The sequence below is a fragment of the Castor canadensis genome, chromosome X (genome assembly GCF_047511655.1).
Source record: "Castor canadensis chromosome X, mCasCan1.hap1v2, whole genome shotgun sequence".
Lineage (NCBI taxonomy): Eukaryota > Metazoa > Chordata > Mammalia > Rodentia > Castoridae > Castor > Castor canadensis.
The window spans coordinates 85,913,576-85,930,313 of record NC_133405.1 but is presented as its reverse complement, the minus strand read 5'-3'; the positions used below and the strand labels follow the sequence as shown (position 1 = coordinate 85,930,313).

At 38.6% G+C, this 16,738-nt stretch overlaps 1 protein-coding gene across 1 annotated transcript; it reads left to right on the top strand.

The window, feature by feature from the left end:
• Positions 1-3,361: 3,361 nt before the first annotated feature.
• LOC109675575 (G-protein coupled receptor 83-like) lies at positions 3,362-5,728 on the top strand. The gene is made up of 4 exons (XM_020152252.2): positions 3,362-3,751; positions 3,944-4,069; positions 4,440-4,573; positions 4,999-5,728. The coding sequence occupies exons 1-4, from the start codon at positions 3,362-3,364 to the stop codon at positions 5,726-5,728; spliced, it is 1,380 nt and encodes a 459-aa protein (XP_020007841.1).
• The last annotated feature ends 11,010 nt before the right edge of the window (positions 5,729-16,738 follow it).

The following is a 16,738-nucleotide window of genomic DNA, read 5'->3' as shown; positions in this document are numbered from 1 at the left end:
GAAGGAGTTTTGCCTTTTCAGTGACATACAGGGCTCCTCTATTGGAGAGACAGGGCCAGAGCTGTAAATGGAACACTGGTGTGAGCCTCCTAACCCCCCTCTCCCATCCAGATTAGATGGAGGAAACAGCCTTCCCTGGAGCAGATAAAAAGAAATTAAGCTCAATTCTTGGTTCTAGAGGGCAACAATGTCCACCCACCCCTCAACCACACAGACTCTTTTGTGTTTGGGGCAGCTATTGTAGGGTGTTTCACTCAGGAAATGGTTTGCATTTTGAAACCTAAAGGAGGGGTAGTCCTAATGGATTAGTCTAAAATGGAAAACGGTGATTCCATTGTCCTTGAGAAATCTCAGCCCAAGAAGCTGATCACCCTCATTTACCCCATACCATCTTTATTTGGCCAGAGGGGACAGGGAGAGATGAGAAGAAGGAAAATCTGTAACTCTCTCTCCCCAATATATCCAACATAAATTCCACCATAATAATTTGCAGTATGCAAACATAAACCAGACACAGGCGACAAAACACACTACAGGAGCATGTACAACAGAGAAACTCAGAAGGTAAACACCCAACATGCAAGTATACCACACACAACACACATCACACATCTGCTGTGTAGAAGATAAATATACAACATCCAACTCCACATCATGCAAACATACAACTGTGCTCCACACAGGTTCACACAAGAAATACAACACAACTTTCAAACACGAATAATACACAACAGCCATACTACAAATGTATACACAGAAATCCCATGAACACGCATCACACAAACAATCCACATAGATACACAAAAAATATTCCCTTTGTTCTCTTTCAACATGAACTTACTGGTTTAAAAACAAAAACAAAAAGCAGGTAACCAGTAGAGGGAGAACTGGGATTTTCTACCATGGAGGAGTTGGTTACAATGAATGGGGGGAACGGGGGATATCAAGAAAGAAAAATAATAAAATTATAATAAAGTATATGTTTTCCTGCATTCCGCTGTCATGCAAGTTTAATCCTCACCACCAGCTTGTGAAGTATATGTCCATATCTATTGGACGGTTGGGGAAACCAAGGCACGGAAAAAATCTTAATGTATTTTTAAAATTTTTAGTTGACACAGTGCTTGTACATTTTTATGGGTATAATATGACAATTGATATTTGTATACAATGTGTAATTATCAGACCAGGCTAATTGGCATATATGTCACACATGAAATTTACTATTTCCTTGTGTTGGGAACATTCAAGATCCTTTCTACTGTTTTGGAATATGTAACTATTTCTTGTCAGTCATAATTACCCTACTGAAGGTATAGAAAATTTTTTTGTCCAAAGTCACTGCAAGTTAATGACAGAACAGGGAGATTAGGTAGGAATGAAAAACAAAGGTCTTTTATTTCTATGTCTACAATACTCAGAAAACACTACACTAGCAGTTGAATACAAACATACACATTACTTACCTCATCCTTTATTAACTAGCAAAGTTAGAAACTAAAAACTAGTCACCTATTTAGACACCTGTTTGTTCTGCTTTGATCTTTTAATTCATGTCTCCCAGCACAAGGAAGAGCAGCCCAGAACTGCAATTTAGTTTCATAAGACAAAATAGAAAGGTCCCATGTCCCTCATCCTACTCCAGGACAGTCAGGATGACCTGGCAAGAATCCACAATTACCTCCTGCTATCCCCTGATAACCCAACTCTGATTAGAGATCAATTAATGCCATCTGTATTCAAAAGTAGTGGCCCCTTTAGGGCAGACTTGGGGCATGGTTTGATGAACAATATCATGGTGAGAATCCAGACTTGTGTGACTGTCAGTCTACATCAAAATTTAGACCTGATTCTACTCTCTTTCAATATTCCTCTGACTATTTCAGCTCTTACTGATGGATTTCATTTCTCACCACCTAGAACACTGAAATCATATCCATTTTACACTGTATTAGTTTTCTAATGTGACTCTTTCTCTAATTATTTGGTTTTAGGCTTATCTCTTATTTGTCAGAAAATCATTTCTTTTGTCATCTTCCAAGGTAGCTGGCCTGAGTATTAGGGGTTTCTGGTCAAGCTTGCTGATGGGTTGGTTAATTCATTGTAAACCTATATAGATAAATTATGTTGGAATGAAATAAGTCATACCTCAAAACAATCACAACTCACTGGGACTAAGCCTGTATTGGAAAGGGGTGGGTACTAAGATCTTTTTAATACAAGAGCCTTAGAAGTGAATTAATGCATACTTCTTCCCATTTAAATGATTTAAAATAATGATGGTAGTATTCACTGGGACTGTATGTACAAACTGGTTGTTACCTTGTTACAGTAGTGATTGTGTGGGTGTCATTCACATTTACTAATGAGGGCTTGTCACTGGTTCTACTATAGCAGGAAAGAAATCATTTTAAGTTTTTATACAGATGCACCTTTCTGTAAAAATCCAGTTTTTTTCTAAGTGGAACTAAGAAAAATGGGACCAAATTAAATTAAAAGGGTGATTATTTGCTTTTAGAAATGATTTACTACAGGGTTCCTTTAAGCAATTCTCTAGTCACTGCTAATTGAAGATTAGTCAGAAATAATGATAAAATATCTCAGAGATGAAAATGTAAGTAAAGAGCATTCAAAATTTTTAAGTGTGTGGTGCACCAAGAATCTTAATGTACTTTACCAGTGTATCATATTTAACAAGGTACTCCACTCCTTTCCTACTCTACAACCCTGATGTCAAGATGGAAAGCAGAAGCCTAGGGAGATTATAGGGCCTCCAGTCTTGAGTTTGCACTATAGATAGCAGCTCTTTTCTGACTCAAAATGATGGAAAAACTTCACACTCAGTCAGATTTGAGCCTGTAAAGGTATTATGAAAGACATCCTTTAGTTTCTTTAAACCTATCTGAGATGGAAGCCTTGGCTAAGGTACCATGGCTACCATTTGCCTCCTACAACGAGAGTTGGGAATACATCACGTAAATTTCTAATATGCTTGTTAGATATTACTTGCAAATGGCTGGAAAGAAGTTCATACTTAATAAAGGAGATGAGGAAGAGGGAAGAATAATCACATGGGTAAATGATTGCCCTCATTGGCCCCACAGGATTCCATCATCCTGGTGCGTGTGAGCTGATCAGCAGGACTCCTGTCTTCTCTTGTAGGAGAGTGGACCTGGTTCCTGGCTCCTCAGGATTCCACTTTATAAACAAGCTTTGAAAAGCTGAAGCAGTGAAGTCTGTGATTCTTCAAATCTAAGGTGGATTCAGGAGTTTCTGTCAGGCTTTGGTGAAGGACTTTCATCATCTAATTGATTCCTTTATAGTTTCTTGGGGCCTGTTTAATCTGTTACCCTAAGCCAAAATGAACAATTCCTTTAATGGCACATCATCTTTTCTGCTACAAGTGAAAAATACTGTTGATTGGCTCCAACAAAATGTCACTTGTGTTCCATCAACCGAAGATCAAAACTGGAATCACACAATTCTGAATGGATCCAGTGTCCCCAGTCCAGAATGGGAAGGGCCAACAGAAACAAGCAGGAAATGGCTGGTGGGCAAACCTCACATCGCAGCTAAGATAGTGCTGTGTTTTGCATATGCAGTCATCATAATGGTATCGCTCTTCGGCAACTCACTGGTGTGCCAAGTTTTTATCAAGCATAAAGAAATCAACAAATCAACTGGCCTTCTCATTTTCAATCTGGCGATATCTGACATATTGATAATTCTGCTCAACAGTCCATTTGCTCTGGTAAGTCAGTATATAAGACTGGTTCCAGCACATAAGAAAGAGGCTGTTCCAATCCAGGATGGGTGATGGGACTAACAGCAAGAAGGGACATAAGCCTGCTTTAGGCACGCCACTGGAAAACCTGTCTTATCTGCAAGGCTTGAGGTGATTACTTGAGTGATTAGCCAATCCTCCCATTGCTTTCTTTCCCAGGCCCGATTCCTGAGTGGACAGTGGCTTTTTGGCAGGATCATGTGTCACATCAGTCGATTTGCTCAGTACTGCTCCCTCCACGTCTCGACTTTAACACTGATGGCAGTTGCCATGGACCGACACCGGGTAAGAACTCTGGAGGGCGCTTTGAATAAAAGGGCAGTGAATGGGCAGGGCCCAAGGAGATTATACACCTCCCAAAACTATTCAGGAGAGTGCCATCTTTGAGGATAAGAGTATGTTTGTGGAATGGCATACATTTCCTCCTCCTCTTGCAGCTGGGCACCTTTTAGAGTTCCACTATTTCCAGAGCCATAAATCTTTTTATGTGTAAACTGTTTTCAGTCCAGTTGTGTTCATGCTGGAATAAGGTACATTGTATTAATAGTCCAGGTAAGTTATATAATCCAAGTAAGGACTCTTCAGTTAGTGTTTGCCCATACAAATGACACAGACCTGAACTGATGTCAGGAAGGGTGTTGTTTCTCTTTTCCAGGTAATTCTGCACCCAATGAAACCAAGGCCAACACATTCCCAAAGCTTATTTGCTGTCGCCATGATCTGGAGTCTTGCTGTGCTTCTTGCTCTTCCACATGCAATTTATCAAAATCTGTTCTATTTCGTCAGCACGTAAGTCAGATGAGTTACATAATAAATAATTTACTTTTCTCTTTCCAGGAACTCTGAGGAAGTTGACATTTGAAAAGCCCTTGACTGCATTCTTGTCCCCTTCCAACTTTCCTCAATAAAGGACATGGATCCTCATTCTAACTCTATCCTGTATTAATGGAACCAAGATGTTTGGTCACCAGGTTAGGAACACTGGTGATTAGGAATCTGGTATGCCTGAGTTTGACCTCTGCCTGGAGCAGACCAATAAAAGAGAATACTATGGTTCCATTCCTTAATGTTAAAATTGAAGAAACTAAAACCTAAAGATTAGAGGGGGTGGGATTTGCTTAAGGACATACCGTGGCAAAGACAAGATTATAATTCAAGCCTCCTGAGATTCACTCAACTGGTCTTGTCATAACTTCCATTCTCTTCTGCTCCAGGGATGGAATTGTCAGGAGTCACTGTCTTCCTGCCTTTCCTGGACCCAGCAAGCTGGTTGGGAAGTATGTAGACCTCGGAACATTTATCTTACTGTATATCCTGCCACTTCTGGTGATTGTTATAACATATTCTCACCTAGGGAAGAGGTTGTGGATACAGAATGCTGTTAGTGATGCATCTGTTCATCAACTTATGGCACACTATCATAAGCGAAAGAAGAGTATCCGAATGCTGATTCTTATTGTAATGGTCTTTGCAGTATGTTGGTTTCCACTCAATTGCTATGTCGTTCTTATTTCTAGTGCAGATACAGAAGCAGAGAGTGTGCTTTTCTATGCTTTCCACTGGTTTGCCATGAGCAGTACCTGCTACAATCCTTTCATCTACTGCTGGCTTAACAGGAGCTTCCGTGACAAACTCAGATCTATACCATCCTGGTGCACGAAATTTGTGTTTGTGTGCAGAAGCTCCCAAGTTCAGCAAATGCAGATGCATGTGCAGGAAAGTCATGAGCTCCAGGAACTCCAGACATCTTCACTGCTACAGGTACCTCTGGCCATTCCAGAACACCAGGTATTTGAGGATCCCAGTTTGGCTACAGGGGAGGAGCATTCCCAGATCTCTGTCCATGGGGAATGGGGAGATCCAGATCCCTCCCTTGATGAAGAGGAGGAGTCTCCAACCCAGGATGCTTATTTATCTATCCATATGGAGCATGACAGTTCCTAAGTTGGGCACCCATACAGAACATCGCCTCCTTGGAATTTTGTTCAAATGAGTATCTGAGCACATGCCTGGTGGCATTCTAACTGAGAGTATCCGTGTGGCCCCAGTCATGACCATTACATCTTCCTCCCAGGGAAATTTGGCTTACCCCTTTAGCCCAGATCAGATATTCATAATTAAAATGGTAAGAACAAATCATCCAGAGAGGGTATAATCTTTAAACCACATATAGAGACCCAATGTTTTGCTTTCAAAAATACCTTCACAGGTACATTCCTAGGTCGTTTTTGTGGTTGATGATTCTGAGTCCTATAATAGGGGTAGGTGGTCACACTATACCTGATGAAGCCACTGTGCCACTACAGGGACAACTGGCACCTCTAGACATCCTACGAAAGTCTGTTGACTCATCCACCTTGCTTTAGAGATGGGAGGGGTCAGAACAAGATTCCCTGATTAGCACTGATTTTGACTCCAGTTTTGGTCTGTGATTGCCATTAGTAATTGGTGATAGTTAGATGAAGGAATTAAGAGTGAAAGAGGTCATGAGCAAAGCATCACAGGAAAGACTAATAGATTTTCTCTTCAATAGTAGTAACACATCCTTTTTTTTTCACTGCACCCTTGAGCACCAGCGTGGTACTCTCATATATTTACTTTCTGCCTCAATTTAACCTGAGGCAAAAAGTCATCTTAAGGAACAAGGAACACTGGTGAATGACCCTGGACTATGCTTATCATCTTTTCATGGACTTTCTTAATCTGGAGGAACCCACTGATATTTGCATTTAACTAGGGTATGCTTGCATATTTGGTCTCTGGTGGTTCTTTCCCATCTGAAACTGCATTCTAGTTGGCTACTATACTGGTTCACAGTCATGCTTTCTCCCAATATTTGATTGACAATTATATCAACCTCTCAATCTCAACTTCTCCCCATCAACTAAATTGTTGCATCCTAAATTGGAAAGAAGACACAATCAAGTGTCTCAGATTGTGGCAATTTTTTTGCCCCAGGAATCAGGGTTTCTTTACTGCTGGTGCTTCACTTCCTCTCCCCCTCACTTTACTTTTTTTGATGTGTATTTGCATGTGATTATTCTATAGATCCATAATCTGAATTCTTGTCCTCTTCTGTGCTAAGTCTCTTCCTGTGCTAACTCTAGACTTCTACTCCAACTATCTCAAGTTATCTACAATGGTTCTAATTTCTCTCTTTCTTACATACCCTCTTCAACTCAACTCCCTTCAATTCATGCCTTGTCACACCTTTTGGGAACTTTGCCAGTTTCATTCCTCATTTCATACCTCTTCTGTGATACACACCCCAGAGTTGCCATATACACACATTCAAAAGTACCCTTGTAAGGTACAAAACTGCTTCTCTCTCCTTTCAACATTTCACCCAGGTGCTCTCTTTTCCGTATTTGTTTGCTCTGGGCTACTTAAACTTAGGTTTTGGTTGCTGCCTTAACCAGAGGTTCACAACCTTTTGGGTTGAGGCTCATCATCATCTCAGTAATTAAGGTGTCCCCATTTCCGGTGCTTTGTTCCACTGTAGGTTCTAGCTCTTTCCTCCTGTGTGTTCTTTAAACTCCTTTTTCCTGTCTCCTTTCTCTCTCTCTCTCTCTTTCTCTCTCTCTTTTTCTCTCTCTCTCCTCTTCTCTCTGCCTACCTCCCCCCCCCCCCGCACACAATGCTTTCTGCTTATCTCCTCAATGTTGACTCCCTCTTTAATGTTGAGCTACAACTAATATTACTTCAATATTCCTGTTCTTTATTTTGCCCTGTACATAGGCCACTTTCTTTCAGCCTCTGCTACTCACGTGAATGAACTCATGTGCACGCATGTACCCAATTACATATCTGAACATTTCTTTTACAGTTTGTGCCACCAATTTTGGATATTTCTCTTGCCTCTGAAGCAGAACAAGGATGACTAGCAAAACTAGGAGACATTGAGGACTCCTTGAGGAACATGTGGCCTTCTATAAGCTGGGGAGTGTCAGAGGGTCCATGAGGGGACACAACTTGAACCTTCAAGAGAGTCTGTCTTTATGACATAGCTGACAAGGATAAAGAATAATGTTTTGGTTTCAAACATCTAGTTTGTGAGAGATATTTCCTTCTTACCCTTTAGAAGAATAAATATCCTTTATATAGGCTTAGAACATCCATCAGAGGGCACCATGCACAAGGATATTGAGAAGAGTCTGGTGGTTTCCTTGAGATCTCAGCATTCCTTTATCTGGTTATTCTTTCTAGCTGAACTATTTGCTTATGTTTGCTTATAGATTAGTTACACTTCACTATCTGCTTATAGATGTAGGTAATAAACTATGGTCACAGTGAAGTCAAAGCTGTGAACTGATTTTAGTTTACTTTACACAGAGGACAACTTTATTCATGGCCACAAACTTTACCCCAGATATGGAAATTTTGGCGACCTAATCTACTTCAGCAGAGATTATATGGCCTAATGTAACCCATTCCTCCAATGGAAAGAAACCTGGTCCATATCCAATTCATATAGAAAAACCATCTGTGCAAGTAAAAGACAGCATTTCCATGGTTTAGATGCAGGGGTAGGATAGTGTGTATAATGGAATCAAGTCTAGGACTCAGAGTAATGGGACCAGGCTTTTTTTTCCTGACTCAACTATTTGTCTGACCTTGGGCAAGTCACTTGACCTTGGTGTGCCTCAGTTTCCTCATCTGTAAAATGGGGATAATAATACCTACCAACTTATAGGGCTATTGTGAGAGTTATCTGTGAAAACAGATGACACATTTGGAAGCATTTTAACATATGCTTTCTCAAATGCAAGGTATTATTATTGTTAATAGTTTTATTGTTATTCATCTTGTGACTATTGATATTACTATTACTACTCTGATTATGACTACTATATCCTTAATTGTTAATACTGATGTTCCTATGCTCCTTTCCAAAAGCTGACCTTTAGACATTATAGAAAGCAGTGATAAATTTTAAGAAGAGACTGCTCAAGGTATCTCACTGGGAGAAAAAAAAAACAAGCTTTCACTGCCTGATTAGATGGTTGAAGACAAAACAATTGCAGACTTAGAAAGCCAGCTTGGACAGGGGAATACTGCCAGGGTGAGGAAGAGTTACAGAGTAGGTACAGAAAAACTAGCTGAATGGTGGATTTATAACAATTATACAAAAGAAGCATAGGCCTCGTTATGGGCAAATGTGAATTGTTGACTTACCTGCTCCAGTAGGTTCAAGTATGTGAGTTCTCTTCTCAGGCAGGTATTAGACAGGAAATCAAAGGAGGAAACTTAAGAGGTTAGTTGGTAACAAAGTACAAAGATAGTACAGGATCACTATTGTGAACCCTCATCTCTTTTCTAAGAACTCCATTTACCTATGATAAAATTTAGTTCTCTGTAATTGTACTACATATTCATATTTATTAATGCTTTCAATATAATAGTAAAATATTAAGTATAACAGTACTAACTTACGGTGCTCTTCTAAAGTGTGCTTAAAGTGTTTTATGGTGTTACATTTAACTGTTTATCTGCCAAAATAGCTCACAAAGAAACAACAAAAAACACAGAAAAAAAATCCTCTATAATGTCCCCAAAGTGTTATTTATGTATGCCTATTTATATGGAACCTTGAGAAACCCCAAAAGAATGAACTGATGTTGGACTTTGGGACAGTATGCTACCCTTGAATTTGTGCCTGCTGGAAAGCCCTCACCTGGACACAGAGACTGCTTTTGAGATAATGTTCTGCCTGGCAACCAACAAATGTGAAATGTGAAATTCTGGAGCTCCAAGCCCAAATTCTACTCTGGAGATCTCTCCAGAGGCTCTGTTCACAGGGGAGCAGATGAATTCATTGGAGTAAACTGACTATGATAATTATCCTGTGTAGGTTGCTTTTTATATGTAAGTGTATCATGCCTGCAGTAACTTTTCAAGTGCTTCAAATTGTATCCCTTTGTGAATCCTTTGTGACTGTGTACATGCTCAATTAAAAATAAATAAAGCTTGGCTTGGTGGAAATCCCTTTCAAGCTAAAGCTGATGTAAGTGATTTCTTCTATCAGTGCAGACCCCCTCCCTTGTGCTATCCCAAGCCACAAAAAAGCAACTCAGTAGGCTGACACAGGATATATAGATTTTAGAAGAAACAGCTTGTGAATGAGACTTGATTATGCAGAATCTCTGACTGGCATGTTCAGCTCTATTCTACTGAAAGAAATGTGGAGAATGAAAAGTGCCCTGGAGGCTGGGGGTTTCTCTAAGCATCAGGCTTAGCAGAGGGTGAGGTCCCAAGAGGTGAGAAGGGGAGTACAGAATGTGGAGGAGGAAATGGGCAGGACAAAGTAGCACAGCAGTTACAGATAGTCAGTGTGGTTATGAACCTTTTTTGGAAACATTCATTCTTTGCTAGGGAGAGAACATGCGGTAGTGAAAATCAGAGGAAGGTTTATTGGTAAATAGGATAGAAAGGGATGGTGACCTATAATGCAGAGAGTGAAAGCTGGTCAAAATTTGAGCATGCTGCCTCTCAAACTTGAGTCCATTCACACAGGGGTATTATGCAATATATTTAGCCAACTAGAATGGCTTGGTTACTAACCAATCAGTATAGTCATCGTGGGCTGTGAGAGCTGATGCAGGGTCCTAGAAAACCTAGATGGTGTCAACAAATCAGTTGCTACTTTGTGAGAAAATGGGGATAATTCAGGAGGTGGGGCTGGAGCTGGCTTTGGGAAACTCAGGGGTATACAGATGGAATCATATTTACTGAATCAGCAAGGAAGCATTTTAGTATTTTAAAAACTGGTATCAGACCAACACAAACAACTATCATCTTTGTCCACATAGAAGTAATATTTTCCATGCAGACCAATGTTTCTCTCAGAGAGTTCCCATATGACAGTATCTTTGAGACTAGTTCCCGTTTCTATGATGCAATACTTGAGAAAATCACCTTAATAAGAAAGTTTAGTTCAAACCCTGGTCCAATGAAAAACAAAAGAAAGGAAAGAGAGAGAGAGAGAAAGAAAAGAAAAGAAAATGAAAGAAAGAAGTCCATTTTGGTTCTCACTTTTGGGCACTTTAGACCATGATCAGTTGGCTTTGTTGCTTTTGGACCCATGGCGAGACAGAACATCATGGTGGGGAGCACATGGCAGAGCAAAATCACTCAACTCATGCCTAGGAATTGAAAGATAGAGAGAGGAAGAAACCAGGGTCTTGTAGTCGCCTTTGAGAACACATCCCCTAATGATTGCAAGACCTCCAACTAGACCCCACCTCTTGGGACTCTTTCCACTGAATCTGGAAAACATAGGTGCCCCCACAGAGAAACAGACTACAAGAAAATATCAATCCAACAGAAATTCTTTTATCCAAAGATGCTCTCAATAAATCAATTAATAAAAGCATGAGATTTTTCGATCCTAGACAGACCTGCCTCATGGGACAGTGAAGTGAACTAAAATCCAAATGGGCCAAGGGCTTATTTAGCCAAGAAAAGATGTTCAGATAATAGCAGAACTGGTTGTCTTCTCTCATGGTTACGTAAATAGTGAGTATTCTGCTTTCGTGACACCTATAATGACGGCTATAATTATATCCTTATAGAAAAATTTGCATGAAATAGTAATGTCTTACTAACCAAGAAATCATGGACAATGCTTTAGGGAAGCAAACAAAGCCCCCTCACCTTATCTCCTTCCCTCCACTTTCAAATGAAGACATGGTAACTCTTCAAGTTCAAAGGTTAACTCCCCTACATGCTTTCTAAATTCTACTGATTCTTCTGGAAGCTAACTTTATCTATTTTTAAATTTCTGCATTATTACTTTTCCCTCTCTGTAGACTTCTTCCCCTGGAAACTTAAACATGCTCTGATCTTTATTATTTTAATAATGAATAAATAAAGCAATAACAAAATTAATGAGATCCTGAATCTCCTCTATACTTAACCTTCTTTTCTCTCCAAACTGAAAGTCTATGAAATAGAAATCTATACTCAATGTCTTCCTCAAACAGCTATAATATGGCTTCCTCCTCTATTTTTGCCCTAATAAAGGTTATCATTGACCTTCTTCTAAATGCTAAATCAAATGGGATTTTTTCATTTTCCATCTAATTTGACCTTTCTCAAATTTAACTGTTAATCACTTTTTTCTGATTAATTTCCTCAGGTTGTTGAGAAATAGCTTATTCTTCATTCTCTTTAGATTTCTTGGCATATTCTTTATCAGTCTCTTTTAACTGTCTTGTTTTCTCACTCCATGATTTATGCCTAAATGACTTTCCATGCTCAGTGCTCCAGATACAGGATATTGTTTCTCAGTTCTGGAATACAAATCAAGGTGTTGACAGGAATGGTTCTTCTGATGGATATGATGGGATATCTCTTCTAGGCCCCTCTCCTGACTGCTGGTAGATGCATCAACTATATTATGCCTTCATCTTCGCATTTCTTATTCCTTGTGTCTCTGTCTCTTCAGATGGCATTCTTTTAATAAAGAAACCAGTCATACTGGACTAGAGACCCATCCTAGTCTATCATATCCTTATCCTAACTTAACTAATTATATCTGAAATGAATTTATTTTCAAATTAGGTCATATTGTGAGGTGCTGGAAGTTGGGATGTCAACATATCTTTGTTTAATGGTATAATTCAACCCACAGCACCACCAAACTTTTTTCTGCTCTAGATGCACCATTTTATATTCACACAAGCAGAGTATGATGATTCTAACTTTCCCATATTCTCACCAACACATCATTTTCTATTTTTATCATATCAAATCTATTTCATGTGAAGTGGTATCTCATTATGGTTTTGACTTGTGCTTCCTTAATGACAAATGATGTTAAGCATCTTTCCATGACTTTTGAATACTGTAGCTTTGTAGGCAGTTTTGAAATCAGGGGTGTTAATATTACATATTTCTCTTTTCTAGTACTGTCTATTTGGGCTCCTTTGTGATTCCACATGAATTTAAGGATAGTTTTTTTTTTTCATTTCTGAAAATAAAGATAAGTGGGAATTTTTATTGATTGCATTTAAACAGTCTCATGGTTATTAACAATAGACCTAATAATAATAAAACGAAGAACAAAGGTAAAGAACACACATTTTCCATTTTTACTGCCTAATGCAAAACTGTGATAATCTAAAGAGTGGTGATTATAAAGGATATATATATAATATATGTTATATATAATATACTTATAAATATGCTAGTATTAAAGCCTAGGATTTACTTACCTCTGACCTTATTCATCCATGTTCTGTATTTATTCTGACCTATAATTTTCAGGCTATGTATATCTAGCCATTCTTTTTTGATTTATTCCAGCCTCTATGGATGTGCACAGGGCTTCTCCTTTCACTCTAGGATAATCCCTCTTCTTTATCTGGTTTGCATTCTCTTCTGAAGCACACACATAGACTTTAGTAGAGAGCAGCAAATATGTCTCCTGTATATACTCCCTACATGCACCAAATTTTTCTACCCAGAGAATTCCTAAATCCCCATTAATATTTAATCCTAAATTTACATAGTATGTGCAATGGACTTAATTGTCCAAATCCAGATGTTGAAGTCCTTACTCAAAATGTGGCTATATTTGGTGTTAGGGTCTTCAAGAAGTAATTAAGGCTAAGGGGTCATAAGTGTGGAGCTTTAATCTGATAGAATTGTGGTCTCATAACATGAGGGAGAAAGAAAGGACACAGAGTAGTGAGGACATAATAAAAATAGTGTATGATCTACAAACCAGGAAGACAGCCTCAAAAGAAACCAACAGTAATGGAACTTTCTAGCTTCCAGAATTGTGAGAAATCCTGTTGTTTAAACTACTCAATTGGTAGTATTTTGTTATGGTAGTCTAAGCAGACAAAAACAGATTTTGTCTTTGAGGTATTTGATGTAACAAATACCTAAAAATATGGAAGCAGCATTGTTACTGAGTAATTATGAGTAGAGGTGAGGAATTTTACAGTACATGCAAGAAAAAGTCTGGCTTCCTGTGAAAGTTTTATTGCTCAAAATATTGATGTTCAAGGTGCTTCCAGGAATATAATAGTGTCCTGCTTTTGGCCCCACTTCCATAGAAATGGAGTGAGAATTTGAAAGAAAGTTAAATCACTGATATAATTAGCCCAATTAAATTTCTGACTCCATCTTGCTTGAGTTCCTTCCTTCTGAGTTCTCTTGGGTATTTCTCCCCTATAGTTATCTTGGAAACCAGGAAAAACAGGCCTGATTGATGAATACCTTAATACAAAGGACTGAAACTGCCCAGTAAACAACACAGACCTTTGCATGACTGCTCCTGAAACAATGACCTGAGGTAACGATCAACTAGCCAAAGGCTGGTAGACCAAAAGGACCTGGACTTCTGCTGAGGAAACCCAAATTCTTGCCTTTGTTTCTCTTTCCTATATAACACTAAGACTGCTTTGAGCACTTCAAATGCAGATTTCAGGTCATTAGACATTTGTTCTTCCTGGTGTGATCACACTTTAATAAAGCTCCTTTTCTACCTTCACCACTGCTCATTTATTTCTTTGGTTGAATTCTTGGATGGATGGCTAAGTCTAGTTGGCTGGCACCCCTGGAGCCAAGACTTTTGTCCTAACTCCAGTATCAGTGAGGGATCAAAAAGAAAAGAAAAGAGATGGAGAGAAAGTCATCTACCTAAAGAATGTATGAATATTGTGTTAGTAGAAACAAGAATGTTAAATGGCCATTCTGGTAGGTCTTAGATGGAAATGAGGAGGGTATTGGAAACTGGCAATCATTGTTATAAAGCGGGAACGTAGCTAAACTGTGTGCGAGTGGTGAAGGGTAGAATGTGTGAGCAATGAAATTGGATATTTAACTAAGGAGATATCTCAGCAAAATGTTAAAGATCTGGCCTGGGTCCATCTGACTGCTTAAAAACGTAAAATGCAAATGACAGAGATTAATTGAAGGAATTATTAAGGAAAAATGAATCAGATCATGAAGATTTGGAAAATTCTCAACCTATCTGTATTGGAAAAATGAAAAAGCTTGTTCAGTAGAGAAAAATAAAATAGTAGAGTTATTTGGATGAGAATGTGTCATCCTATATGAGAAAAAGGAAAAATGACTCCAAAGATGATTCAGAGATTCTAGTACTGCTATTCCCACCATAAGCTCCAGGGCCAGAGCTGGCCCCTCTTCAGTTTCAGTAGACTGGAAGGCAAAAAGGCCCATTGGTGGGGCCTCTGTGCAGAATCAAAGGGCCAGGGCTGCCACTGAGGGCTGTGTGGATGATGCTGTCACCCCAGTGGGTCTTGAAGGAGGAACATGGAATCAAAGATATTTGCTAGCATCCTGATCTTTAATTTCCTGGCCTCCAGAACTATGAAAAGTGAATTACTATTGCTTAAGCTACCCAGACTATGGTATTTTGTTATAGCATACTGCTCTGAGAGAACTAATGTACCATGTCTATATTGTTTTCTTTTTTGGTGGCAGTGGGGTTTGAATTTGGCCTCACACTTGCTAGGCAGGTGCTTTTACCATTTGAGTCACTCCACCAAATGGAGGTTTCTGTGAGGGGATTTTTCAAAATAAGATCTTGTGAACTATTTGCCCAGGTCTGGCTTTGGACTGCAATCCTCCCAATCTCTGCCTCCTGAGTATACAATTTTCTCATTAGCAGCTATTTGTCTTTGTTAAAGCTCTTTATTTTGGCTTCACAGACCCTGTGCATTCATTCAATGGTTTTTCTCATTCTTGGTTGCTTTAAGTCTCTTAATATTCTTTTCTTTCCTCGACTCTTTTAAAAAAAATATTAGCATATAATTGTTATATAGGGGGATATAGTGTGATGCTCACCTATGTGCTTATAATATATCTTAGCTGGATTTACCCCCTCCATCATCTTCCCTCTTCCCCCTCTCCTGCTTTTAAGGACAATTTTGACAGTTTTCATTCTTCTATTTTCATGTATGAATGCAAACTATATCCACCATATTCACCCTCATTCCCCCTTTCCTTTTGTCCTCCTCTCTCCCACTGGTACTCAACCCTGCAAAAGACATATTTAAACCTCTTGTCCTTTATTTTTTAAAGTGTATATTGATAGTCCAATGCTATTTCACCTTGATACTTCAGGTCTGTATAGATCATGCATTAAGCAAATTAACTTGCCATTACTTATTCTTTCTCTATCACCATGCTCCCCTAATATTCAACACTTTACAATGAAGTATATATTATATTCATGTATAGATGTGTTGTTTCCATACTTATCATTCTCTAACATTTTCTTTCCCTGTCCTGCCTCTTATAGTCCTTTCAGACTCACTAATACAATTTTGTTCTCTCTCTCCCTATATACATATATGTATATAAAGATACATATATATATATGAATCTAGACCTAAAATATATGTATATATGTATGTGTGTATACGTATATAACATGAATATATATATACATATAACATGAATACAATTGTGGGACTATTGGGGGACAATGGAAAGGGAGGATAGGAAATGAGAATGATGGGGAGTGAGTAATATCAAAATACATTGTGTATATGTATATGTATGAAGATAGCATGATGGAACCCCACTGAAAGCTTAAAAAGTAGTGAGGGAGGGGGATGGGGAAAAGAGAGTGCAATACAGAAGGTTAATCTGATCAAAGTTCAATATGTGCATGTGTGAAATGCCATGGTGAAGCCCATTTGTACAACTAATACCCACTAATAAAAAATAATGACTGAAAAAAATTTAAATTTGATAAAATACACAATCTTTCTGATTTAAGAAAATAAGGGCTATGTACTTTTTAAAAGTATATTCACAAAGTCATGATTTCATTCCATAATATTTTCATAATCCCCAAAATGAAACCACATTCCCATTAAGAGTCACTTCCTCCAAGTCCCTGGAACTGCTAACCTACTTTATAACTCTACAGATTTGCCTATTCTGAAATTTTCATCTAAATAGAATTACACA